This window comes from Mandrillus leucophaeus, unplaced genomic scaffold (assembly GCF_000951045.1).
Source record: "Mandrillus leucophaeus isolate KB7577 unplaced genomic scaffold, Mleu.le_1.0 Scaffold669, whole genome shotgun sequence".
Lineage (NCBI taxonomy): Eukaryota > Metazoa > Chordata > Mammalia > Primates > Cercopithecidae > Mandrillus > Mandrillus leucophaeus.
Window position 1 is genome coordinate 1,069,351 of NW_012107241.1, and position 26,055 is coordinate 1,095,405.

Below are 26,055 nucleotides of genomic sequence, written 5' to 3' on the forward strand. Positions count from 1 at the left end.
GCCCTAATAACCACTTAAACGAGTAAAATTTAATTCCCCTAAGGAACCCCGCCTGAAGCAAACCCTCCCCAAGGGCACCACTGAGGGGGTAGCGCTGAAATGTTTTGGAAGATTCAGTCACCTGTTTCCAAATATTATCTAACTAGCTTCCCCTCCTTTCCTCCGAGCTCCCCTGCAGTTACTCCAGGACCCCGAAAGCCTCTTTCTGGGCACATTTGGGCCTCCCCACTGAGACAAACCGCACTTTCTTCCTGCGCACAGGCTGCCTGTTAGGAATGGTGAGTGGGGGTGGAGAAAGTGGAGAGGCCGGGGTCCAAACCCAGCAGACCCCTGCAGACCGGGCCTAGGTCGGAGACGCGAACACCTAGCCTAGCTAGGTTCCTTCGTCGACCTTGAGAAAGGGGCGCGGATCCGTGTCCCCCAGGGGACACGGGGTCTCGGAGCCCGCACAGGCTGAGGGGCAGGGGTCCGGCCGAGCCGGGCCGCCTCACCTGCACTTCGGTCGGCCCACAGGATTAATGGCAGCACCAGCCCGAGTACAAGCCCCGGCGCCACCATGCTTGCAAGGATCCGCCCGCCGCTCGGGACTGGGAAGGTGGGCTCCCGGCGGGGGCGGGGCCTGGGTAGGGGAGGGGCCTGGGCGGAGGTGAGGCCGGCTCCACCCTTTTGCAGTCCTCGGAGCCTCCCGCGACCTCAGGACTGGGCCGTGCGCTCCCCTTCTCGGCCGCCGTAGTTTTGTTTTTTTTTTTTTTTAAGTAAAAAACGGTTACCCAGCAACGAGAAAAACAACCGGAACCGGCGGCACCTGCTTGGAGAGAAAGGAGGTGAGGCCGCTTCCCCACTTCCTCTCCGACACCGAGACCTAGCCTTTTCCCTTCGTCTCTTGTACTCTCTCTGCATCCCAGACACATCCTCGGAGCCCTGGGCCGTTTGGAGCCGAGGCAGCCCATTCTGCACGAATCTGAAATCCCAGGTCCTCAACGTCTGCCCCCCTGCCCGCCCTCCTCTGCCCACATTGGTTCAGAATCTCGCCAGCCCTTTTCACCACCCTAGAATGGTTCGATACCTCTATCTACTGCTCCCTCAGAAAAAGCAAAAGAGAGGAGTCAGGCGTGGTGGCGCGCTCCTGTAATCCCAACTGCTCGGGAGGCTGAGGCGGGAGCATCGCTGGAGCCCAGGAGTTCCAGGCCAGAGACACCGTCTCAAAGGAAAAAAAGAAAAAAGCGATGAAACGAGAACCCTCCATAGTCTCATCAAACCGCCTAGTTCTCCCAACCTGCACCCCTACCACGGCTTCCACCTCTATTCCGCATTGACGCACCCTCTCACGTTAGCAGGCCAGGTCTTTTCATACTCAGCAGCTCAGCCCACTGCTTAGCAGCTACTCTTAATCTGGCCCTTGTATTGCAAGACAGAAAGAGACAGCCTAGTCAAGAAGAAACCGGAAAATATAAGAATTCTAAAACTTTAGAGGCTGGGATTTCAAAATCATGGCACACAGCCCCATCCCATCCCATCCCTCCCCTCCCTCACACACACGCAGGCACAACCCCATTCCACAGTACAAAGGTGTTCGAAGCATTGTGGGCCATGCTTCAGAAGTGGCAGCAAAGGGAAAGGTTAATTCATTCAACAAATTAATTTCTAGAACTAGGACTAATTTCTACTCTTTAAAAAAAAAATAGACCTCAAAGAGGGCCTTCTCAGCAATTGATAATGAATTCAATTTAAGTTTTTAACAATCATTCTCTCTAAATTCCTGTGTGATAGCAAAAATTACCCTTACCTTTTGAGAATACAACGGGTAAAGAGAAAAAGTCATATTGAAAATTATGGGTTTTTTGTAGGGTTTAAAAAAAATGATTTGGCCTAGTGAATGGGTCTGTATTTGTATTTTTCTAATCCATAATGGAGATTTCAAAACCCTTTGGAAGAAATAGATGGACTTGGGTTGTGTTAGAGAAAAAAGAATTCAAGTTTAAAAAATGTGGGTCTCAGAAATAATTTGTTGGCATAGTTGTGATTATAAAAGTAAAATCAGATAAATTTAAAGACAGTATTCTTTAATGAATCTTTAGGTTCCATAGGCAGTTCTTACCAAGAAGATGTCGATTCCATTCTCCAACACCCACTACCGAATTCCACAAGGATTTGGGAATCTTCTTGAAGGGCTGACACGCGAGATTCTGAGAGAGCAACCGGACAATATACCAGCTTTTGCAGCAGCCTATTTTGAGAGCCTTCTAGAGAGAAGAGAGAGTAAGCTTTCTAAAATTAGTCATTTTTTAAAATAAGAAACTAAGCATTTGTTTATAGTAAAACTTGCTTAAGACCATCTCCATTCTGCAGAAAGCCTTTATGAGGCAGGGAGTTTCCGTTAACAGTTCTTGCTCTTTGAAACAGTATGTACCTCTTTGATATGTTTTCTTAAATTCGTTTCGTATTATCGAAGATTACCAGTTCATTATTCAGACCATCTTCATTGTATTTCTCATGGGCATGCAGTGTGGACGGTAACTGCAAAAGAACATACATTTCTTGGGAGAAATCAGTGGGGGAAAAAAGGATCATATAGTCTACCCTCGTCACGTTCCAGCACACTGTTCTTGTGCATCCCTGGCAGCTGACTATTATTCCTGAAATGAGTATCTGTAGTTTCCTTTCAATTTTGATTCCTTCCATTTGTAAGTATTATAAGTGCTGCAAAAAGAATTCTGCACTCCTTAAATAAACTGATATTCACTGGGGTATATGAAACTGTTCTGCAATAACGGCACAGACAACCTGCTTTGAAAGGCGAACTACCAGCTTGGAAACGTAATTTATATTCTTTATGCTAAATTCCATCCTGCACAGAGACCCAGATCCCCACTAACAATAACTCTTTGGTTGAAAGCCAAAGCAAAATTCCTTCACTCCCATAATAAAATTTATAAATCCCCAACCTTGAAGGTTTATGACTGTCAGGACTTTACCAGTTTGGTACTAAAAACCTATCCTTAGCCAGGCATGGTGGTGCGCACCTTTAGTACCAGCTACTCAGGGGCTGAAGCAAGAGGATCACTTGAGCCCAGGGATTCAAGACAGTAGTGAGCTATGAGTAAACCTGTGAATAGCCACTGCACTCCATCCTGGGCAACACAGTGAGTCCCCTTCCCCACTCCTGTGACCCCCGCCCCAACCCCCGGAAAGCCATTCTTGATTAGAATATCCATTTTGTGTAAATTCTTGTCATCATTACTTTTTATTACAGTATTCCAACGGAGTGGTAAAGGTGACTAGAAACAGGCACAAGCAAACAAACATTCAATTGTAATCATTTTATAGTGGAAGAAAACCTGGCACAAGGGTGGAATTAAAACAACTCCCATACACACTGCATAGCTCCACCCCTTGCTTTTTATGCCCTGCCCTCACAGAGCTCAAAATCTCTGCCAATTTCCTGAATGTTGCTGGTCTTTTCCATATCCGGTCAGTGGGAATATTTGTTGCACAATCTGAAACTTTAAATATTTTCCACTGAGCACATTTGATAAACTATATGTAGAAGAGGAAAGTTATTAAGAGAAATCATTTGGCAATAGACTTGGGGGCCTATCTGAGGGCAGAGGTAGGAGGAGAGTGAGGATTGAAAAGCTACCTATCAGGCATTATGCTGATTACCTTGGTGACAAAATTGTCTCTACACCAAAGCCCCTTAACACAGAATTTAACCATGTAACAAATCTGCACATGTGTCCCTTGAACCTAAAATAAAAGTTGGAAGGGGAAAAAATTATTTGGGAAAAGAGGTGAATTGTAATGAACATTAATTTTATTATAAGATTAACTACAAATTCATGCAGTAAAAGTCTTTAGTCATTTATTTAATTTTAGAACTCAGAAACATTCCATTATAAAAACATTTGCGTCATTGTTACTGGATCACAATAATTAAAGCAAATAATGATTCAGATTAATGGTCTCAGGACACTAGCTCTCTAATAAACAATGAGTAAAACCATTTGAAAAAATTGTAAGCACCACACCCAATTCCACCCATGTCAACCAAAGGCAAATTATCCAGAAGATGTAAGTATCAGAATTCAGTCTCTTCAAAAAGGAAAAAAAAATAATCACTATGGACTTCTGGCTCAGTCTCCCACACAATGCAAGAATTCCCTTGCCAGCATTCATCATAGGTGGTTACTACTCTTAATTTTTGTTTTTGTGACAGGAAACATGTTAGTATATGATTTAAATGGTATTTCAGGTCACTAGGAAAAAGGTGGACTTTTTATTATTTTAAGATAAAGAAGGAAAAAGATAAAATTGGATCAATTTCTTATATCATATACAAGGACAAATTCCAAATTAGTCGAGTATATAAATGTTTTTTAAAAGAAACCATACAGATACTAGAAGAAAACATGGATGAATTTCTCTATAAGAGAAGAAAAAATTTTGCTAGCTAAATTGCTTTAATTGCTTCAAAAATTCGGAAGCAATTAGAGAAAAGATTGTTATAAATTGACAACATAAAAGTAAACTTTTACATGAGAAAAAGCACTGTGAGGAAAACAAAACTACAAAAGACAAAAAATATTTGCAATTTACATCCCAATGGGTTAATAGCCCTAATAAATAAATAGTTTGTAAAAACAGTATGTTATAGGCTTATAGAACCCAATAGAAAATATTGGCAAGAGATATGAGCAAACAATTCACACAAAAATGAACATAAATGGCACTTATGAAAAGATATTCAAACATCCATAGTAACAGAAGTCCAAATCAAAACTACACTGAGCTACCAATAACAACCCCTCCATTACATTGGCAAAGAGCCAACGTACTCTGTAGGCTGTGGGATAAGATGCATTTATATGCATTGCTGGTAGATAAGCAAAATGCCATAACTTCCAGGAGGGGAACTTAGCAATACCTACCAAAATTATATATGTATTTAACCTTTGACCCAGAAGTGCCACTTCTACACTTTTCAGTGCATCATCCTTTGTAGAAACAACCCAAATATCCATAGGAGGTTGAGTGAACAAACTATAATACATCTACACAACTGAGTTATATATATAGCTGTTTTCAAAAATGAGAAAGACCTCTCGATAATACTATGGATGATACTGTAGAGTGATTTTCAGGATATATTCAGTGAAAACAGCAAGATGGAGAAAAGTGTGCTTAGTGTGCTACCATTTTTTTAATACAAACGGGGGGTCTCACAATGTTGTCCAGGCTGGCCTCAAACTGCTGGGCTCAAGTGATGACCCTCCTGCCTCAGCCTCCCAAAGTGCTGGCATAACAGCTGTGAGAAACAACACCTGGCCAGTGTGCTATCATTTAACAAAAGAGATTGATATGAATATATATCTCTGTGTGTGTGTGTGTGTGTGTGTGTGTGTGTGTATTTGCCACAGGGTTTGGCTCTGGCTCTGTCGCCCAGGCTGGAGTGCAGTGGTATAATTGTGGATCGTGGCTCCACTGCAACCTCCCAGGCTCAAGCAGTCGTCCCACTTCAGCCTCCCAAGTAGCTGGAACTACAGGCATGCACAGACGCGCTGGGCTAATTTTTGTTTTTTGTTTTTTGGTTTTTGGTTTTTGGTTGTTTTTTTTTTTGGTAGAGACAGGGTTTTGCCATGTTGCCCAGGCTGGTCTTGAACTCCTGAGCTCAAGCATCTGCCAGCCTCCGCCTCCTAAAGTGCTGGGATTACAGGCATGAAGCACCATGCCCAGCTTTGTTTTTATTTTTAAATGGAAAAGTAAATCTTTAAAAACTTAACATTTACCTTTAGGAGAAAGTGAACAGGGTAGATTAGAGAGAACATTATAGAAAATATCTTGATTTTGGAATCATAAAAGTTTACATAGTTATAATTTTAAATTTAAAATTGTTAAGCTACTCGGGAGGCTGAGGCAGGGGAATGGCTTGAACCCGGGAGGCAGAGGTTCCAGTGGGCCGAGATCGCACCACTGCACTCCAGCTTGGCGACAGAGCAAGACTCCGTCTCAAAATAAAAATTGAAAAAAAAAAAAAGTAGTTTTTAATTTTTATTTATTTTGAGACGGAGTCTCCCTCTGTCGCCCAGGCTGGAGTGCAATGGCCCGATCTCGGCTCACTGCAAGCTCCGCCTCCTGGATTCACGCCATTCTCCTGCCTCAGCCTCCCGAGTAGCTGGGACTACAGGCACCTGTCACCATGCCCAGCTAATTTTTTTTTTTTTTTTTTTTTTTTTGTATTTTTAGTAGAGACGGGTTTTCAGCATGTTACGGGTTTTCAGCATGTTAGACAGGATGGTCTCGATCTCCTGACCTCGTGATCCACCCCCCTCGGCCTCCTAAAGTGCTAGGATTACAGTCGTGAGCCACCACACCCGGCCAAGAAAAGCAGTTTCTAAAATGTAAAAGCAAAGTGAAACATATGAGCCTAACTAGTATAGATCGGGTGACATAACCACACAGAAAGGAATTATTTCAAGTGATATTAAAATGGAGCAATTTGACTGTACATGCCTAGTGCATATATCCTAAAAACAAAATGAACAACAACAAAAAAAACCCTTAAGCTGCTTTCAGTAATCATTGTTAATCATATTATGGTATGGTTATTCTGAAATTATATATTGAATTTATGTATTGTAGAACAAAGCAAGTAAGGAACTAAGCTAGTGTTATTAGGAATAAGATTTTTGGTGTAGGAAAAATAACATACAATTATGAAGATGAAAGAGGTTAATAAAATCCTGTAATCTTAAATTTGAGTTGAAAAATATCAGTGTAACCTCATGTTTTCTCTTTAAAAAATGAAAGAAGTATTTTCTAGCTCTGTACATTAAAGGCCTCAAAAGAATGACCCACCTAGTACCAGTGAGCACCCAGCTTCTAGGTTGTCATCTCTAAATACCATTCCTAGGAATGAGGGTTTCTTGGAGAACAAGCTAATTTCATGAACTTGGCAGGAAATATACAAGATTAGGCTGAACGTCTTCCCATACCAGAAAACAAGGAAGCTATCAAAGGTTGCTAGAGGTGTTTCCAAAGGACTCAGGAACATTTGAGCACCTGAATAAGCTACCACTGGACAAATGTTTAATCATTAGAGCATCAATAAGAATAATATGTGCATTGGATTGAAATGAATCATGAATTTGTGATGGTTAAAGAAAAAACTCATTGGTCATCTTGAGAGGATCCTAGGAATCCAACTGATTATTCTGAAAACTGATAAATAAAAGGAAAGAACTAAACCTTTAACCTTTCCTTTCTGTAAGAACTATTCTTCAGAGTAACCAAACAGTTGATGAGAAAAAGTTTTCTTTAATGAGTACTCCAGAAAATAAAAAAGTATTGATCAAATTAGAGCATTACCATTTCACATCCCCTAAAGAAATGATCTAAGCAAAGATCATCAGGGGGCCGATAAAAATTATAAAAAGAGTAACCAGACATTATAAATTTTATGACAGAATTACACAGCACTACCAATCAAGTATACTTGCAGAAAAAAAATCAAACCATCAAACCTGAATCAGATCAAATCTATACATCTAGCTGCCAGTCTACAGGAAATTCAAAGGCAGAAGAACTTGTTAAAAGCCACCATGGGGATAATCAGAAACATCTGAACTGTGAAAAACTCCAAAGAGAAAATGACCTAATTTCATCAACAAATAAATTGCAAGGAAAGAATAGGGACTGGGGGATCTTCCTTTAAAAGAAATTTAAAAGACATACAAAGGGTTGTGCATGCCCATTTTCGGGGTCCTGATTTGAACCAACAAATAAACAGACAATGGAAGAAATTTGGATAGTTGACTGAATAGTTGAGGATATTAGGGTATTGTTAATATTTTTAGTATTTTGAAGTATGATAATGGTGTTGTGGTTATATTTTAAGAGAGTATATATTGAGATACATTGTGAAATAAATAATTGTAGATAAAATAACAGGATGCAAGGGAGGGGTTGGGTTAAAAATAATCAGAAGAAAGTGCAGAAAAATAATTAGAAGAAAAGGTTATAGATAAAATAAATCATGGGTTGATCATTGAATCTAGACAATATGCTTATGGGAGTTTGTTATCTTATCTACTTTTTAGCTTTGAAATTTTTCATAACATAAAGTTAAAGAAAAAATTATTTAAAAATAAATACCTCTCCTTGTCTATGTCAACTGTCTACATAATATACTTCATTAAAAAAAATTTCTCCCATCCTTCACTTTTCCAAACTTTCTGACAACTTAGCATTTAGTTTTATACATTTTTCTGTGTTTACTAATACATGTTCTAAGTGTCTACATTTATATTTAAGTACTGGCATTTGTTCTTTTTCCCTTTTTATTATAAATTCTATGAAGGCAGAAATTATGTTTTTAGTGCTTTTCTAAATATCCCCAAAGGCTCATCCAATGTTCAGTTGGTTATTATATATTTAATAATCACGGGTAATGTCTGCAGTGCTAGGCTATGTACAATGTCAATAAGATTTTGGACTGTCAGTAAAGAACCTATAATTTGAAACGAGAAACTTATATTTGTGTTACTATTCTACATTTACCTTAATGAATTCAAGTAAATCTGAAGTTACTATATTTTTATTATTTAGAAACCAACTTTGATCCAGCAGAATGGGGGAGTAAGGTAGAAGACCGCTTCTATAACAATCATGCATTCGAGGTATGGTCCTTTGAAGCTATTGGATTTGGCTATTTCTTCTCTCTGTCAACAGCTAGTGATTATTAGGCTATCCCCAGAATTGTGAGAATTATGTGAGGAGGCATCACAAATAGCTTATTAAATCTTTTTAATTGTGCTGGGATTTTTTGATGAGAATATTTTTCTAAAGTATCTGAGTCATGTACAGATATTTCACTTAAGTTTAACAATGAACACCAGGAAGAAGTTGCTTAAAAGTTATGAATAATTATTTCATCATTTATTCTTCAAATGTTTTCAGCATCACAGTGCTAAATAGCAGGTACTCCACAAATAATTACTGAATTAATAGATGATATTTCATAGACAAAAACACTATTAGTCCAATTATTTCATTATCATTGATATTATATCATTGATACAATAGACTGGTTAGAATTAAAGATGGTAATGGTATAGTTTTTTCAGAGTCTGAGCCTATCTTTCTCTTCAGCAGCTTTACAAAGACAGCTTTCTCAACCAAGTTTCCTCAAAAAAATTAAGGCCTAAACCAAAGGCACTAATTGCATGTAAGGAATCGGTGTCCTGCTTTGTATCTAGAATGGTTCTGGTTAGGTACCATCCTTGGGAGAATTGAGAAAAGAGCCACTCAAAATATTCTCTGTGTTCCATAGTTCAGATAATGAATGCTGGTTGAGAAAGGCTGTGTGATATCAGCATTATTGGCATCAACTGGAAACTTGATAGAAATTCAGAGTCTCACAGGAAACATGAAAAACAAGGAAATATGACACCCCAGAATGAACACAACAATTCTCCAGCAATAGATCGTAACTGGAATGAAATTCTTAAAGTCTCAGATAAGGAAGTCAAAATACTGATTTTTAAATATGGTCAGTGAGGTGCAAGATAAATCTGAAAACCAATACAAAGAACTCCGTGAAACAATTCAGGATATGAATGAAAAATTTTACAAGGGGATAGATTTTTATTTTTTAAAAAACCCTAACATAAGTTCTGGAATTGAAGAATTTATTGAAGGAAATATAAAATACATTCAAAAGCTTTAATAATAGACTAGACTAGGTAGAACAAAAAATTTTTAGAACTTGATTACATGTCTGAAACAATCCAGTAAGACAAAAATAAAAAAGAATAAACAAAGCCTTTAAGACATTTGGGACAACATAAATCAGCTGAATATTTGAATTATTGGTATCCCCAAGGACAAAAAGATCAGAAGGCTTAGAAAACCTGTTTAATGCAATAATAGATGAAGGCATCGCAAGTTTAGCAAGAGATTTAAGCATCTAGATATAGGAGGTGCAGTGATTCCCCAAACAAATACAATGCAAAAAAAAAAAGTTTTCACCACAGCACATTAGAATCAAACTATCTAAAGTCAAAGAGTGAATTCTAAAAACAGCAAGAGAAAAACATCTCATCAACTGTGAGGGAAACCCAATCAGACTAATAACCATAATTCTCAGCAGAAAGCTGACAGGCCAGGAGAGAATGGGATGAAAATTCAAAGAGCTGGAAGAAAACAACCATCAGCCAAGAATTCTATATCCAGCAAAATTAGCCTTCATAAATGAAGGAGAAATAAAGTATTTCCCAAACAAGCAAATGTTGAGGGCATTTGTCTGTACGAGGCTGACCCTACAAGAAGTCTTTGAGGAAATCCTAAACTTGGAAGCAAAAAGATGGCATTTAGCATCATGAAAACACATGAAAGTATGAAATTCACTGTTAAAGCGATCACACAAAGGAGGAACAGAAATGAATCAAATAGCACCACTACAGAATTCCACCAATCCACAGTGACAAACAGTAAGAGAAAAAGAAACAAATAATGTATAAAATAACCAGAAAGCAATTAACAATATGACAAAAGGAACAAAACTCTACATATCAATAATAACTTTAAACATATATGGATTAAATGTTCAACATAAAAGCTATAGACTGACTGAATGGATTTCTTTAAAAAAAAAACAAAATGATTCAACTAAATGCTGCTAATAAGAAACTCACCTTACCTGTAAAAACATATTGACTGAAAGTAAAGAGGTAGAAAAAGATATTCCATGCCAACAGAAACCAAAAGCAAGCAGAAATAGCTATAATTATATTAGGTAAAACAGACTTTAAGTCAAAAACAGTAAAAAACAACAACAAACAAGTTTATTTTATAATGATAAAGGGATCAATTCAGTAAGAGAATATAACAATTGTAAATATATATACACCCAGCACTGGAACAACCAGATTCATTAAAAAAAAATTACTATGTCTAAAGACAGAGGTAGACTACAATACAATAATAGTGAGGGGCTTCAACACCCCACTGAAAGCATTAGGCAAATTATCTAGACAGAAAATAAACAAAGTAACTGATATCATTTGACTGTGTCCCCACCCAAATCTCATCTTGAATTGTAGTTCCCATAATCCCCACATGTTGTGGGAGGGATGCAGTGGGAGGTAATTGAATCATGGGGGGTGATGGTTTAATAAGGGGCTTTTCCCCACTTTGCTCAGCTCTCATTCTCTCTCCTGCCACCCTATGAAGAGATGCCTTCCACCATGATTGTAAGTTTTCTGAGGCCTCCTCAGCCATGCAGAACTGTGAATCAATTAAACTTCTTTTCTTAATAAATTACCCAGTCTCAGGTATTTCTTCATAGCAGCATAAGAACAGACTAATATAGTGATTTTTTTTTGAGGCAAAGTCTCATTCTGTCACCCAGGCTGGAGTGCAGTGGCACAATCTCAGCTCACTGCAACCCCCACCTCCTGGGTTCAAGTGATTGTCCTGCCTCAGCCTCCCGAGTACCTGGAATTACAGGTGCGTGCCACCACGCCCAGCTAATTTTTGTATTTTGTATTTTCACCATGTTGGCCAGGCTAGTCTCAAACTCCTGGGCTCAAGTGATCCATCCACCTCTGCTTCCCAAATTACTGGGATTACAGTCATGAACCACTGCTCCCAGCCTAATACAGTAAATTGGTACTACAGAGAGTAAGGCACTGCTATAAAGATACCCAAAAATGTGGAAGTAACTTTGGAACTGGGTAACAGGCAGAGGTTGGAACCATTTGGAGGGCTCAGAAGACAGGAGGATGTTGGAAAGTTTGGAACTTCCTAAAGACTTGTTGAATAGCTTTGACCAAAATGCTGATAGTGATATGGACAACGAAGTCTAGGCTAAGGTGGTCTAAGATGGAGATGAGGAACTTGTTGAAAACTAGAGTAAAGGTCACTCTTACTATACAAAGAGACTAGCAGCATTTTGCCTCTTCCCTAAAGATCTGTGGAACTTTGAACTTGAGAGAGATAATTTACGGTATCTGGCGGAAGAAATTTCTAAGCAGCAAAGCATTCAAGAGGAAGTAGATCATAAAAGTTTGGAAAATTTGCAGCCTGATGACACAACAGAAAGCAAACCCCATTTTTCTGGGGAGAAATTCAAGCTGGCTGCAGAAATTTGCATAAGTAATGAGAAGCTAAATGTTAATCACCAAGACAATGGGGAAAATGTCTCTAGGGTATGTCAGAGACCTTCACAGCAACCTCCCATCACAATCCTGGAGGTGTAGAAGGGAAAAATGGTTTCCCAGACCCAGGGCTCCCCTGCTCTATGTAGCCTCGGGACATGGTGCCCTGTGTCCCAGCTGCTTCAACTCCAGCCCTGGTTCAAAGGGGCCAATGTACAGTACAGGCCATTGCTTCATAGGGTGCAAACTCCAAGCCTTGGTGGCTTACATGTGGTGTTGAGCCTGTGGGTCCACAGAAGTCAAGAATTGAAGTTTGGGAAACTCCACCTAGATTGCAGAGGATGCACCTGGATGTCCAGGCAGAAGTTTGCAGCAGGTTCAGGGCCCCCATGGAGAACCTCTACTAGGGTAGTGCAGAAGGGAAATGTGAGGTCGGAGCCCACACAGAGTCCCCATTGGGGCACTGCCTGGTGGAACTGTGAGAAGAGGGCCACTGTCCTCCAGATCCTAGAATGGTAGATCCACAAACAGCTTGCACTGTGCACATGGAAAAGCTGCATACACTCAATGCCAGCCCATGAAAGCAGCCAAGAAGGGAGCTTTACCCTGCAAAGCCACAGGGGTGGAGCTTCCCAAGGCCATGGGAGCCCACCTCTTGCATCAGCACACCATGGATATGAGACATGGACTCAAAGAAGATCATCTTGGAACTTTAAGGTTTAATGACTGCCCTGTTGGATTTCAGACCTACTTGGGGCCTGTAGCACAGTTGTTTTGGCCAATTTCTCCCATTTGGGGCAGGTGTATTTACCCAATGCCTGTACTCCCATTGTATCTTGGAAGTAACTAACTTGCTTTTGATTTTATAAGCTCATAGGCATAAGGAACTTGCCTTGTCTCAAATAAGACTTTGAACTTGAACTTTTGGGTTAATGCTGGAATGAGTTAAGACTTTGGGGGACTGTTGGAAAGGCATGATTCTGTTTTGAAATGTAAGAGCATGAGATTTGGGAGGGGCCAGGGGCCAAATGATATACTTTGGCTGTGTCCTCACCCAAATCTCATCTTGAATTATAGTTCTCATAATTCCCATATATCATGGGAGGGATCTTGTGGAGGTAATGGAATCATGGGTTGGGGGGTGGTTTAATAAGGGGCTTTTCTCTCTTTGCCCTGCTCTCATTCTCTCTCTTGCCACCCTTTGAAGAGGTGCCTTCCGCCTTGATAGTAAGTTTCCTGAGGTCTCCCCAGCCATGCAGAACTGTTAGTCAATTAAACCTCTTTTCTTTATAAATTACCCAGTCTCAGGTATTTCTTCATAGCACTGTGAGAATGGATTGATACAATAGCATTGGACTGAAACCTGACTTTAAGCAAATGGACCTAACAGACATTTACAGAACATTCTACCCAACAACTGCAGAATATGTATTCTTTTCATCAGCACATGGAACATTGTCAAAGATTGACCATATTATGTTAGGGCACAAAACAAGTCTCAACAAATTTTAAAAAGTCAAAAGAATATCAAGTATCTTGTCAGACCACAGTAGAATTAAATTAAAAATCAATACCAAGAGGAACTTTGGAAATGATACAAATACATGGAAATCAAACAACATGTCTCTGAATGTCTATTGGATTAAAAAAAAACTTAAGACAGAAATTTTTAAAAACTGTTTGAAACAAATGAAAACTGGAAACACAACATATCCAAACCTATGGTATACAGAAAAAGTAGTGCTAAGAGAGAAGTTGATAGCAATAAATGCCTACATCAAAAATGCAGAAAGATTACAAATTAATAATCAAAGGATGAACCTCAAGCGACTTGAAAAGCAAGAACAAACCAAACAGTAGCAGAAGAGAGAACAAAGATCAGAGCAAAACTAAATTAAATAGAGACTAAAATAACAATACAAAGGATTAACAAAACAAAAACTTGGTTCATTGAAAAGATAAATAAAATTGATAAATGGCTAGCTAGACTAACCAAGAAGAGAGAAGACCCAAATAAACAAAATCAGAAATGAAAAAGAAGATATTACAACTGATAGCACAGAAATACAAATGGTCATCAGAGACCATTATGAACAGTTATACACTCACAAACTAGAAAACGTAGAGGAAATAGATAATTTCCTGGAAATATACAACCTACCAAGATTGAACCAGGAAGAAATAGAAAACCTGAACAGACTAATAACAAGTAGCAAGATTGATTCAGTAATAAAAATCTCCCCCACCCCAACACCACCAAAAAAAAAGCCTGGGACTGGATGGATTCACAGCCAAATTCTACCCAGTTGTGCATACAAAGGAAAACTAATACCAAGCCTCCTTAAACTATTCCAAAAAATTGAGAAGAACGGATTCTTCCTAACTCATTCTATGAAGCCAGTATCACCCTAATACCAAAACAAGACAAGGACCCAACAAAAACAGAAAACTACAGAAAAATATTCCTGATGAACATAGATTCAAAAATCTTCAACAGAATACTAGCAAACAGAATCCAACAGCACATCAAAAAGGTAATACACCATGATAAAATCAGTTTTAAACCAGGGATGCAAGGATGGTTCAACATATGCAAATCAATAAATGTGATACATCACATCAACAAAATGAAAGACAAAAACCATATGCAGAAAAAGCATTTGATAAAATCCGACATCCCTTCATGATAAAAAACCTCAACAAACTAGGCAGAGAAGGAACATACCTCAAAACAATAAATGCCATATACAAAAATCCCACAGCTAATATTATACCGAATGGGAAAAAGTTGAAAGCAATCCCCCAAAGAACAGGAACAAGACAAGGATGCCCATTTTCACCCTTCCTATTCAACATAGTACTGGAAGTCCTAGCCAGAGCAATGAGGTAAGGGAAAAAAATAAAAAGCATCCATACTGGAAAAGAGGAAGTCACATATCTCTGTTTGCTGATATATATATGTATATATATTCGGAGATGGGGTCTCATTCTGTCATCCAGGCTGGAGTGCCATGGTGTAATTATAGCTCACTGTAGCCTTGGCCTCCTGGGCTCAAGGGATCCTCCCATCTTAGCCTCCCAATTTGCTAGGACTACAAACATGTGCCACCACACTGAATAATGTTTTGTCTTTTGTAATGTTTTTGTCTTTTGGGCTTTTGCTATATTCAGGCAGGTCTCAAACTCCTGGCCTCAAGCGATCATCCTGCCTTGGCCTCCCAAAGTGCCGGGATTACAGACATGAGCCACCATGCCTGAATCCCAATATAATCTTATATCTAGAAAAATCTAAAGACTCCACAATAAAACTCTTAGATTTGTTAAATGAATTCAATAAAGTTACAGAATACAAAATCAATGCACAAAAATCAGTAGCATTTCCATACACTAATAACAGTCTAACTGAGAAAGGAATCAAGAAGGTAATTCCATTATAATACCTTTAAAAAACACATAGGAGTAAATGTAACCAAGGAGGTGAAAAAACTGTACAAGAAAAACTACAGAACACTGATGAAACCAATTGAAGATGACACAAACAAATGGAAAAACATCACAGGCTCATGGATCAGAAGAATTAATAACTTTAAAATGACGATACTTCTCAAAACAATCTACAGATTCATTGCTATCCCTATCAAAGTACCAACTCACTTTTCACAGAATTGGGAAAAACAATCCTAAAATTCATATGGAACCAAAAAAGAGTCCAAATAGCCAAAGCAATCCTGAACAGGAAGAACAAAACTGGAAACATCACATTACCTGACTTCAAATGATATTATAGGTTGGTGCAAAAGTAATTGCCATATTTGCTATTACTTTCAGTGGAAAAGACCCAATTACTTTTGCACCAACCTAATACAAGGCTATAGTAACCAAAACAGCACAGAACTGGTATAAAAACAGATACATAGATCAACGGAATAGAGGAGAGGAGCCAGAAATAAAGCCATGTACATATAGCCAACTGATCTTTAGCAAAGCTGATAAGAACATATATTGTGGAAAGGATATCATCCTCTTCAATAAATAGTGCTGGCAAAATTGGAGAGCCATATGTAGAAAAATGAAACTGGACCCCTATCCCCCATTGTACACAAAAATCAATTCATCATGGATTAAAGACTTAAACATAAGACCTAAAACTATAAAAATACTAGAAGAAAACCTAGGGGAAACTTTTCTGGATATTGGTCTAGGCAAAGAATGTATGACTAAGACCACAAAAGCACAGGCAACGAAAACAAAAATAGACAAATGGGACTTAATTAAACTAAGAAGCTTCTGCACAGTAAAAGAAATAATCAACAGAGTGAAGACATAAGCTGTTGAATGGGAGAAAATATTTGCAAACTATTCATCCAACAAGGGACTAATATCCAAAATACACAAGGGAGTCCAACAATTCAACAACAACAAAAAATAAGTAATCCCATTAAAAAGTGGGCAAAGGGCTGGGAGTGGTGGTTCATGCCTGTAATCCCAGCACTTTGGGAGGCAAGGCAGGAAGATTGCTTGAGCCCGGGAGCTTGACATTAGCATGCGCAACATGTCAAAACCCATCTCTTCAAAAAATTAGCCAGATGTGGTGGTGTGCACCTGTAGGCCCCAGCTACTTGGGAGGCTAAGGTGAGAGGACCACTTGAGCCCACAGGCCAAGGCTGTAGTGCACTCCAGCCTGGGCAACAGAGTGAGGCCCCGTCTCAAAAAGAAAGAAAGAAAGAAAGAGAGAAAGAGAGAAAGAAAGGAGGGAGGGAGGGAGGGAGGAAGGGAGGAAAAAGTACTTGGAAAAGGATATGAATAGAGATTTTTTTAGAAGAAGACATACAGTGTCCAACAGGTATATTTAAAAATGCTCAAAATCACTAATCATCAGAGAAGTACAAATCAAAACTACAATAAGATATTATCTTACCCCACTCAGAATGACTATTATGAAAAAGACAGTAACAGATACTGGCAAGGATGCAGAGAAAGGAGAACTCTTATACACTGTTGTCAGGAATGTAAATTAGTACAGCCTCTAACGAAAGCAGTATGGAGATTTCACAGATAACTAAAAATAGAATGACCATTCAGTCCAGCAATCTCTGTGCTAGATATCTACCCAAAGGAAAATAAATCAATACATCAAAAGATACCTTCATTTTTATGTTGTTTGCAACACCATTCACAACAGCAAAAATATGGAATCAACCTAAGTGTCTGTCCAATGGATGAATGAATAAGGAAAATATGGGATATATACACAATGGAATACGATTCAGCCATAATAAAGAATGAAGTCATGTCTTTTCTAGCAACGTGGATGAAACAGGAGGCCATTATCTTAAGTGAAACAAGCCAGGCACAGAAAGACATGTAGTGCTTGTTTTCATTCATAAGTGGGTGCTGAAAAAATGTGTTTAAATGGGCATAGACAGTGGAATGATAGATAATGGAGACTCAGAAGAGTGAGGAGCGGTGGGAGAAGGGACAATAATGAGAAATTGGTTAAAGGCTAAAATGTACATTATTTGGGTGACTGACACCCTAAAAGCCCTGACTTGATCACCAATCCACACATGTAACAAAATTGTACATGTACTCCATAAATGTGTACAAATATAAAAGAAAAAGAAGAAATTCAAAGTATTGGGCCCCACTCCAGGTCTACAAATCAGAAGTTACATTTTTAAGAGATCACCAGAATAATTCGTAGGTACATTAAAATTTGAGAACACTGCTCTAGACAACTGAGGTAGTACTATTAGCCACAAAGCACAGCAGATATTAGAATTGAAAAGAATTAACAAAGTTCAAGTGTTGGTGGTGTTCTCCAGTAGATTTGGGGAATTTCCTGAAGAAGGAGTTGTCACTTATTACACGAGTTTGAAAGTGAAGTTCCATCCATTTGTGCCTGCAGATATGGGTGTGTTCTGTGTATTTCCATTTTACTAGATTCTCTGTGCTCATGTTTTAATTGTATTCATGTTTTATCGATATCAAAGGAATAATGTTGAAAAATGTTAAAATCCTTGCGTCACATAGCAATTTTGGGGTGTTTCTTTTTTTAATTTTAAAGGCTTTATTTGATTAACTTATACTTAAATTTTGGTTTTATGGGTTAAAGAAGCTCTTTCCATAGGTGTGAATTAGCAATGGAGGAAGACTTAAATAGCCACGTCAAAATAGGCAGAGGTGGTTTCTCCTTTTATATTTAAATCATAAAGCAAAACTCCACAGCAAAAGTTACTTCTTTGACTAGTTTTAATCCATAAATGTCACTAAAAAGTCAATTTGATGTCACATTCTGGAAGACAATGTCATTTATTCCTATTTTAGAAACTATTGGAACCTCTTTTTTATACTTTGTTCAGGATTCATTACATCATCTTACCAACTTTTAGTATAGGACAGTGGTTTATTTTTAACATAAAACAGTGGTACACACATTCCAAAGGCAATAGATCAAACATTTTTGCCAATTATTTGGTCTTTAATATTTGTTTACATATATTCCCTTAAGAGCTTTTATTATTTCTTCTTGTTTCAATGTATTTTCCTTATTAAAAGATAAATATGTAGTATTTAATTCCCCCTATTTCTCAGTAATTTAAAGTAATATTTCATTACTTCTAAGCAGTGTGATACAAGATTTTGTTATTTTGGAAACATTGCTGATTTGGCTCTCTTCTACCTGTCCAGGAGCAAGAACCACCTGAGAAAAGTGATCCTAAACAAGAAGAATCTCAGATATCTGGGAAGGAGGAAGAGACATCAGTCACTATCTTAGTATGTAATATTTTTCATATACTATTGGATTCCTACAAAGAATGATATTGCCCAATTTAAAATTGAACTCTAAATATGAATGTCTGTTATCTTTATTATCAAAATTATGATTTTACTTTTCCAGATAATTAACATCAGTGATAAACTAACTGGTAGATCATTTTCAGCCATGCCTCTTATGATCACAAACTCATTTTTCCCTTAAAAATTAAATCTTATTTTTCAAGATTGTTAATGGATGGAAAAATCTCCCTATGGGGAAGGGCAGACAGAACTCACAGCCCTAGTCATGATCCTTCAGATTCATCTTCCACTTTGGGAATTTTTCACTAATTGGTGCTGTCACCACTATACAATAGCAAATGTTCAGAGATAACAAAAGGAAAAATCACAGGGAATTACATACAGCCAAAATAATGGCTTTACAACAATGTGGCTTATTTGTCTTCCATGCATAACCCTCTACAAAAATGCCTTTGTGCCTGATGTGCTACATCCAAGCAGTCAAGACATAGCAGAGGCCAGGTGCGGTGGCTCACGCCTGTAATCCTAGCACTTTGGGAGGCCAAGGCGGGCAGATCACGGTGAAACCCCATCTCTACTAAAAATACAAAAAAATTAGCCGACTGTGGAGGCGGGCGCCTGTAGTTCCAGCTACTTGGAAGGCTGAGGCAGGAGAATGACGTGAACCCAGGAGGCAGAGGTTGTAGTGAGCCAAGGTCACACCACTGCACTCCAGCCTGGGCAACAGTGCAAGACTCCTCAAAAAAAAAAAAAAAAAAAAAAAAAAAAGGACATACCAAAAGGCCTATGTTCGGTAATGTCACTTTAATAACTTGAAGTCGGCAACAGTGAGAATATTAAGACCATGGCAAACACTGCAAATCAGGGTTTTGTTTCTTCTGGAGAGCCAGTTGTTAAAACACTTACCAGTACACCATTGTCTATATTCTTCATACTCCAGACTCTTGTGGACTAGGCCTTATAAGAAAGAAGAACTCACTCTCTACAATGTCGAAGTTCAAACTTCTGAGTTCCTTTTTACGTCTTAGGTCCCAGGTAGTTGCCCAGGAACTGGCAGCCAGAATGGATATCCCCTCAAGGAATACCCTACTTCCTACCTAGTGATGCATTGCTTTTCCTTATAGGATTTACAGGTGGCCGGGCGCGGTGGCTCAAGCCTGTAATCCCAGCACTTTGGGAGGCCAAGACGGGCAGATCACGAGGTCAGGAGATCGAGACCATCCTGGCTAACTTGGTGAAACCCCGTCTCTACTAAAAAATACAAAAAACTAGCCGGGCGAGGCGGCGGGCACCTGTAGTCCCAGCTACTCAGGAGGCTGAGGCAGGAGAATGGCATAAACCTGGGAGGCTGAGCTTGCAGTGAGCTGAGATCAGGCCACTGCGCTCCAGCCTGGGCGACAGAGCGAGACTCAGTCTCAAAAAAAAAAAAAAAAAAAGATGTACAGGTTATTCAATTGTATTGTTTTCTGTTATATTCAATTATATTCAATTTCCATTGTATTCAATTATATTCAATTGTACTCTGAAGATTCATGCATTTTACTGTCTGTAAATTTATAGTTACAAACTTATAACCAATTTTTTTTAAAAGAGGGTATGTGCCAAAGTCCAACCAACCATGTTAAAACTGACATTATTGGACTAAATGGATTTTATTTATTTACTATTAGGTTGTACTGAAATAACATTAAGATATAACAGGAAGATTAACATTAAGATGTAACAGGGAGTCAAGCAAGAAGGGAGTTTTATTTCCTTACATCTTTCATAGGTGCTCTTACACAGGTTTTCATGAGTTTGAGTAGGGATCTCATTGATTTCAAACTTGAGTGTATTTGTTTGCCTATATTAGGATGTCGTCTCGAAGAATTTTGTACCATTCTGTTTGCATTTAAAAGTTTAAGAGCTAGATTTGTCTCATTGTTTATAATGGGGGGATAGGAGGCTTGAGCAACCCAAAGGTCCATTAATATGAGATTGAGTAAATATTAAATAAAAGTACATCAGTATAATATAATGATGTCATAAAAAAAGAATGAGCAGAGTTATACACTGACTAATAATGCAGAAAAAGAGAAGCAAGATATATCGTCCATGGAAAAAGTAGCTGCAGAACTCTGTGATTAGCATGATCTCATTTTTAAAATAAAAAGGCATATATATATACACCCATATGAATATATTTGCATATAGAGAAATTTTGGAAGGATGTAGATACTCAACTCATAATAATGGGTATCTCCCAGGAGCAGGATTTGGATAGAGGGAGAAAATTATCACTGCCAGTGACATTTGAGTTTTTAAAGTGTATACATGTCATTTCTATAATTTTAAAAGATATATTAAAAGCTATATATTCAATTGTACACTGAAGATTCATGCATTTTACTGTCTGTAAATTTAGAGCTAAAAATTTATACCCAATTTTTTTTAAAAGAGGGTATGTGCCATAGTTCAACCAACCATGTTAAAATTGACATTATTGGACTAAATAGATTTCTCTTTGGCACCTCACTTTAAATGTATGACTATGATTAGCTAATCATTGAGAAATTGAGAAGTTATTCTAATTCATTATATATAATTGTGATTATTTTGAAACATAACATTTACTATTCTTTCTCCTTAACATTTTTACTATGCCTCAAAGATTCTTTCTTGTCCCCCCAAACCCCCCAAAAAATGTTATTGCTCAGGAAACTTAAATAGACACTATTTTGGGGGAAAGAAAGTTGGCAATGATCTTTCGTTGCAGAGACATATTAAAAGATATGTCTTTTAATATCTATCTGTATTCTTCATACTCCAGACTCTTGTGAACTAGTCCTCATAGAAAGAAGAACTCACTCTCTACAATGTCGACGTTCAAACTTCCGAGTTCCTTTTTGTGTCTCAGGCGAACAAAATGTCTGCTATTTTGGCATTTGCTATTTGGTACATATACAATGTGACAATATATGAAATTCCCTCAGGAAGCAACAACTCTCAGATAGTTGCATCCCTAAATTGATTAAATTTGTTGCATTATTTTTATGGCATCAGAAATACGGCATGTTTAAAGAGTCTCTTACTTTTTCTCCTTTCGATGAAGGACTCTTCTGAGGAAGATAAGGAAAAAGAAGAGGTTGCTGCTGTCAAAATCCAAGCTGCCTTCCGGGGACACGTAGCCAGAGAGGAGGTAAAGAAAATGAAAACAGATAGTCTTCAAAATGAGGAAAAAGAGGAAAACAAGTGAGGACACTGGTTTTACCTCCAGGACACATGAAAAATAATCCAAATCCATCAACCTTCATGTTAATGTCATTTTTTCCTGAGGAAGGAAGATTTGATGTTGTGAAATAACATTCGTTACTGTTGTGAAAATCTGTCATGAGCATTTGTTTAATAAGCATACCATTGAAACATGCCACTTGAAGATTTCTCTGAGATCATGAGTTTGTTTACACTTGTCTCAAGCCTATCTATAGAGACCCTTGGATTTAGAATTACAGAACAAAAGCATCTGAGATTACAGAGATCTCAGAGGTTATGTGTTTTAACCATTATCAAATGAATAAATCCTCTCTATCACATCCCCCAAAAATGTTCTTTAGCTCCTGTTTCACTCCTAGTGATAAAAAATTTCACTGCTTCTTAATGATAGTCTATTTAATTTTGGAATTTTTAGAAAGATAAGCTGGGACAAAAATCTGCCTCCTTCAGCCTGGCCCACATGGTGAAACCCCATGTCTACTAAAAATACAAAAATTTGCCAGGCATGGTGGTGCACACCTGTAATCCCAGCTACTTGGGAGGCTGAGGCAGGAGAATTGCTTGAACCTGGGAAGTGGAGGTTGCAGTGAACCGAGATTGCACCACTGCACTCCAGCCTGGGTGACAGAGCAAGACTCCATCTCAAAAATAAAAAATAAAAAAGAAAGAAACCCTGCCTCCTTGTAAGTTTAACCCACTGGCTTTCATTTTTCATACATGTATTCAATCATTTATTGAAAATGTATTGAGCACTATTCATGTGCTGGGAATTAATAGTGAATATTTGTTCTTACACTCATGCAATTTACAATTCTTTATTGTTTTGCTCTCCAGAACCACACAGAACAAGACTAATAACATCATATTGGAAAAAGCAAAAGCTATCATATCATGCTGACTTCTTCAGTTAAAACTTCCCAAGTTTTTAAGTATACAAATGGTAATGCCTGTTTCACAAACTCAGAGGCTTTATCTCTTTTATGTTTTCAATGAACCATTCAAATCCCCAGCGCCTTATTTTTAGAAAGTTCAGTCTCTCCTTTCTGAGGCCTCTCCACCCTTGATTGTCGAAGAAACTGAGAGTTCATGTCTTAGACCAAAGGGTGCAGTTCTCTTCCCAATACAAAGGGTAGAAAGTGGAGTCTTACCATTTAGTTAATGCTGTTGCCTTCTACCATAATGTTGTAGCATAGTCCAGCAGACTGAGGCGATTGGCTGGTTCCAATCCTGCCTGCACCACAGTGGATGACCCATGATTTAGTTCCAGGATTACATCTCTCTTGGTTTATAGTCACAAAGTCAGTCTTTCCCCAAAACTCAAAAACAAGCCAGGATGGCTCAGTCCTGAGGAGCTTCTAAAACCAGGTATATGTTGTCACAACAAATACTCTCCTACAAATACTTTGATCCTTGTCCTAGGCTTAGACATGCTCTTTCTGCAAAGCAGTTTTATTTCAGGTGCCTCACTGCCCTTCCCTGGCACTGAGCCTTTATCAGACTCTGCAACAGAGGTTCCCCCAAGTGATCGCCACTCAAACACAGTTGATTCACACCAATGCTTCCAAGGTTGTGGCATTCATTCTCTAATGTCCACTCATACAGGCAGCCTTTCTCCTTCCAAAATCTTGCTGCCACTATAGAGAGTTTCATGCTAGCTAAACACAAGTCTCTAATATCCCGCTTCCTCCCCTCCTTAACCCCCCTCCTCCAGGCTTACAGAGTAAAAGATATCAGTTCTCCTCCAGGATTCCAGCTGATCGTCCCTCCCATTCCACTGAAAGCACCAGCTTCTAACACCTTCCCCTCTCAGACAGAGCCATCCTGCTTAGAGAATTGTCAAGGGAGGACCCAGAATTTATGCAAAGACTTAGATTCCCTGACCTGTAGAGGAGACCAGAAGAGAAAAAAAGGTATTTTTTTCCCTAGTGAGTATATAGCAGGAAAAAAAAAAGAGATGAGTTAGCCTTTTCAGTAAATTCTCTTGTTACACACATAAAGTGACTAACACTGTGCATTCCATACACACACACACACACACACACAGACAGACAGATCTAGTGGTGGTGATATTTGTAGTGAAGGAGGAAAAGGAAAAGGCGAGCAATGGATGTGATATTACGGGAACAACACGTATGAATGACACTTTATTAGAACTTATCTGGTTTTCCTCTTGTCTCTCTGGCTGTTCCTTCTCAATTCCCTTTACTGGTAACTCTTCAACTCCCCAACCACTAAATGCTATGTGCCCTTAGGCTCAGTCTTTTGACCCCATTTCTACACTCACTTGATTTCCTGCAGTTTCGTAGCTTTAAAATCCAATCTTCTTAATGATTACTCCCAGACCTTTCTCTCCTCTACCTGCGAACTTCTATATTCAGCTGCCTACATAACATCCCTATTTGGATGTCTGTAGGCATCTCAAAAGTAACATATAAAAAATGACTCCTGATATTGCCCCCAAATCTGAAACTTCCCCCACACCCAAGTTCTTCCATTCAAAAATGGCTGCTCCATTCTTCCATTTGCTCAGGCCAAAAACCTTGAATTCGTCTTTAATGCATCACTTTCTTTCACACCCCATATACCATCTATCAGCAAAACCTGTGGGTTGTACCTATAAAAGATACTCAGAATCTGCCTACTTCTCACCACTTCCATTGTTACCACCTTGGTCCTAGTTCCCATGATAGCCTTGCGAATTATTGCAATAACTTATATTGGTCAATGATTATCTCACTACTACTGCACAACCCATTCCAAAGTCAGTGGTTTAAGACAATTATCTTTTCTCCTGGGTCTGTAGGTCAGTGGTAATGTAGCTGAGCTAGGCTGGACTACAACCGCAAGGTTAGGTTCAGGTCAGCTCTAAGCTGTGCGTTTGCGGGTTGACAGAGGAAGGTCTGCTTCAGGCTGTGGGCCCAAGGGTTAGCTGCAGCACAGTGCCTCTACTTCACGTGTCCTATTCTGAGCCCCTGCTGAAAGACGTTATCCAGGACAAGCTTTTTTCGTGCTGGTCACAGCAGACAAGCAGGAAAACCCAGCATGCAAGAGTATTTCAAGCTTTTGCTCATATCACTTCCACTGACATCCCATATACAAAAGAAAGTCATCTAATGAAGCCCAAAGTGAGGAGGATGAGGAAGTACACTGTTCACCATGCAGCCATAGCAAAGGCTCATGTGTGCATAATGCTACTACAGGGTAGTGAAGAATTGGGACCAGTAATTTAATCTACCACAATCTGCTTGCTTGATTATAATTATATATTTACCACATGTAAAAATAGACCCACTCCTATCCCAAAACCCCTAAAAGTTCCATCACATCTTTGAAGTCCAGGATCTCATGATCTACATCAGGTCCAAATATAGTCCTTCTTGATATAGAGACCCGTGAATTAAAAGAGCAAGTATCCTTTTATCACATACAACAAATGATGGAATAGAGACAATAATCACAAAAAATACTCTTATTCACAAAGGGTAGAAATGGAAGCAGGTGACAGCCACTGGTCCCTAGCAATTAGGAAACCTCATTGGACAATGCTTGTCAGGTTCCTCTATTGGAGGGAATTATGTTTCATGATTACACACTGTTTCTACTCCCTAAGAATGACCTTCCAGTCTATCTTCCATAGCTCTTGGTTCTGCACTCTAGGGAATCATTCTTTTTCCCTCATCTTCCTTAGTCACTTGCAAAGGACATTAGAGAATATGCCTTTTTTGGTGGATAAATGGGTTCTTCAACCTGCTTTCTGCCTGTAGAAAACTAGAGACAAATAATCTGTTTGTACCTTGTAGAATGTCAATCTCTTTTAGCTGGCACTGGTACTTTTGTCAATAAAGTT

The 26,055-nt window shown here is 38.7% G+C and overlaps 2 protein-coding genes across 4 annotated transcripts in view; one reads left to right on the forward strand and one right to left on the reverse strand.

Annotated features, from left to right (window-relative positions):
• Positions 1–3,138, reverse strand: part of SIAE (sialic acid acetylesterase) — a 45,819-nt gene extending 42,681 nt beyond the window's left edge. Inside the window, exons 1-3 of one of the 2 annotated variants that reach the window (XM_012001674.1) lie at positions 3,024–3,138; positions 2,411–2,517; positions 2,099–2,243 (exon numbers count right to left, since the gene is read on the reverse strand). Coding sequence is in view for 1 of the 2 variants with exons in the window: in XM_012001673.1 (XP_011857063.1) it covers positions 492–558 (67 nt within the window). In the remaining variant the exon portion in view is untranslated. Of the gene's footprint in view, positions 1–491; positions 753–2,098; positions 2,244–2,410; positions 2,518–3,023 lie in introns of those variants that run through there. The other variant, XM_012001673.1, reaches the window with a different exon arrangement.
• Positions 665–26,055, forward strand: SPA17 (sperm autoantigenic protein 17). Of its 2 annotated transcripts, XM_012001670.1 has the most exons (6): positions 1,044–1,342; positions 2,079–2,259; positions 8,605–8,675; positions 18,846–18,932; positions 22,048–22,187; positions 23,920–26,055. In XM_012001670.1, the coding sequence occupies exons 2-6, from the start codon at positions 2,106–2,108 to the stop codon at positions 23,930–23,932; spliced, it is 465 nt and encodes a 154-aa protein (XP_011857060.1). In that variant the 5' UTR covers positions 1,044–1,342; positions 2,079–2,105; the 3' UTR covers positions 23,933–26,055. The 2 variants fall into 2 exon arrangements, with proteins under 2 accessions (XP_011857061.1, XP_011857060.1); XM_012001671.1 differs by lacking the exons at positions 1,044–1,342; positions 23,920–26,055 and adding an exon at positions 665–824 and having other exon boundaries at positions 22,048–22,539.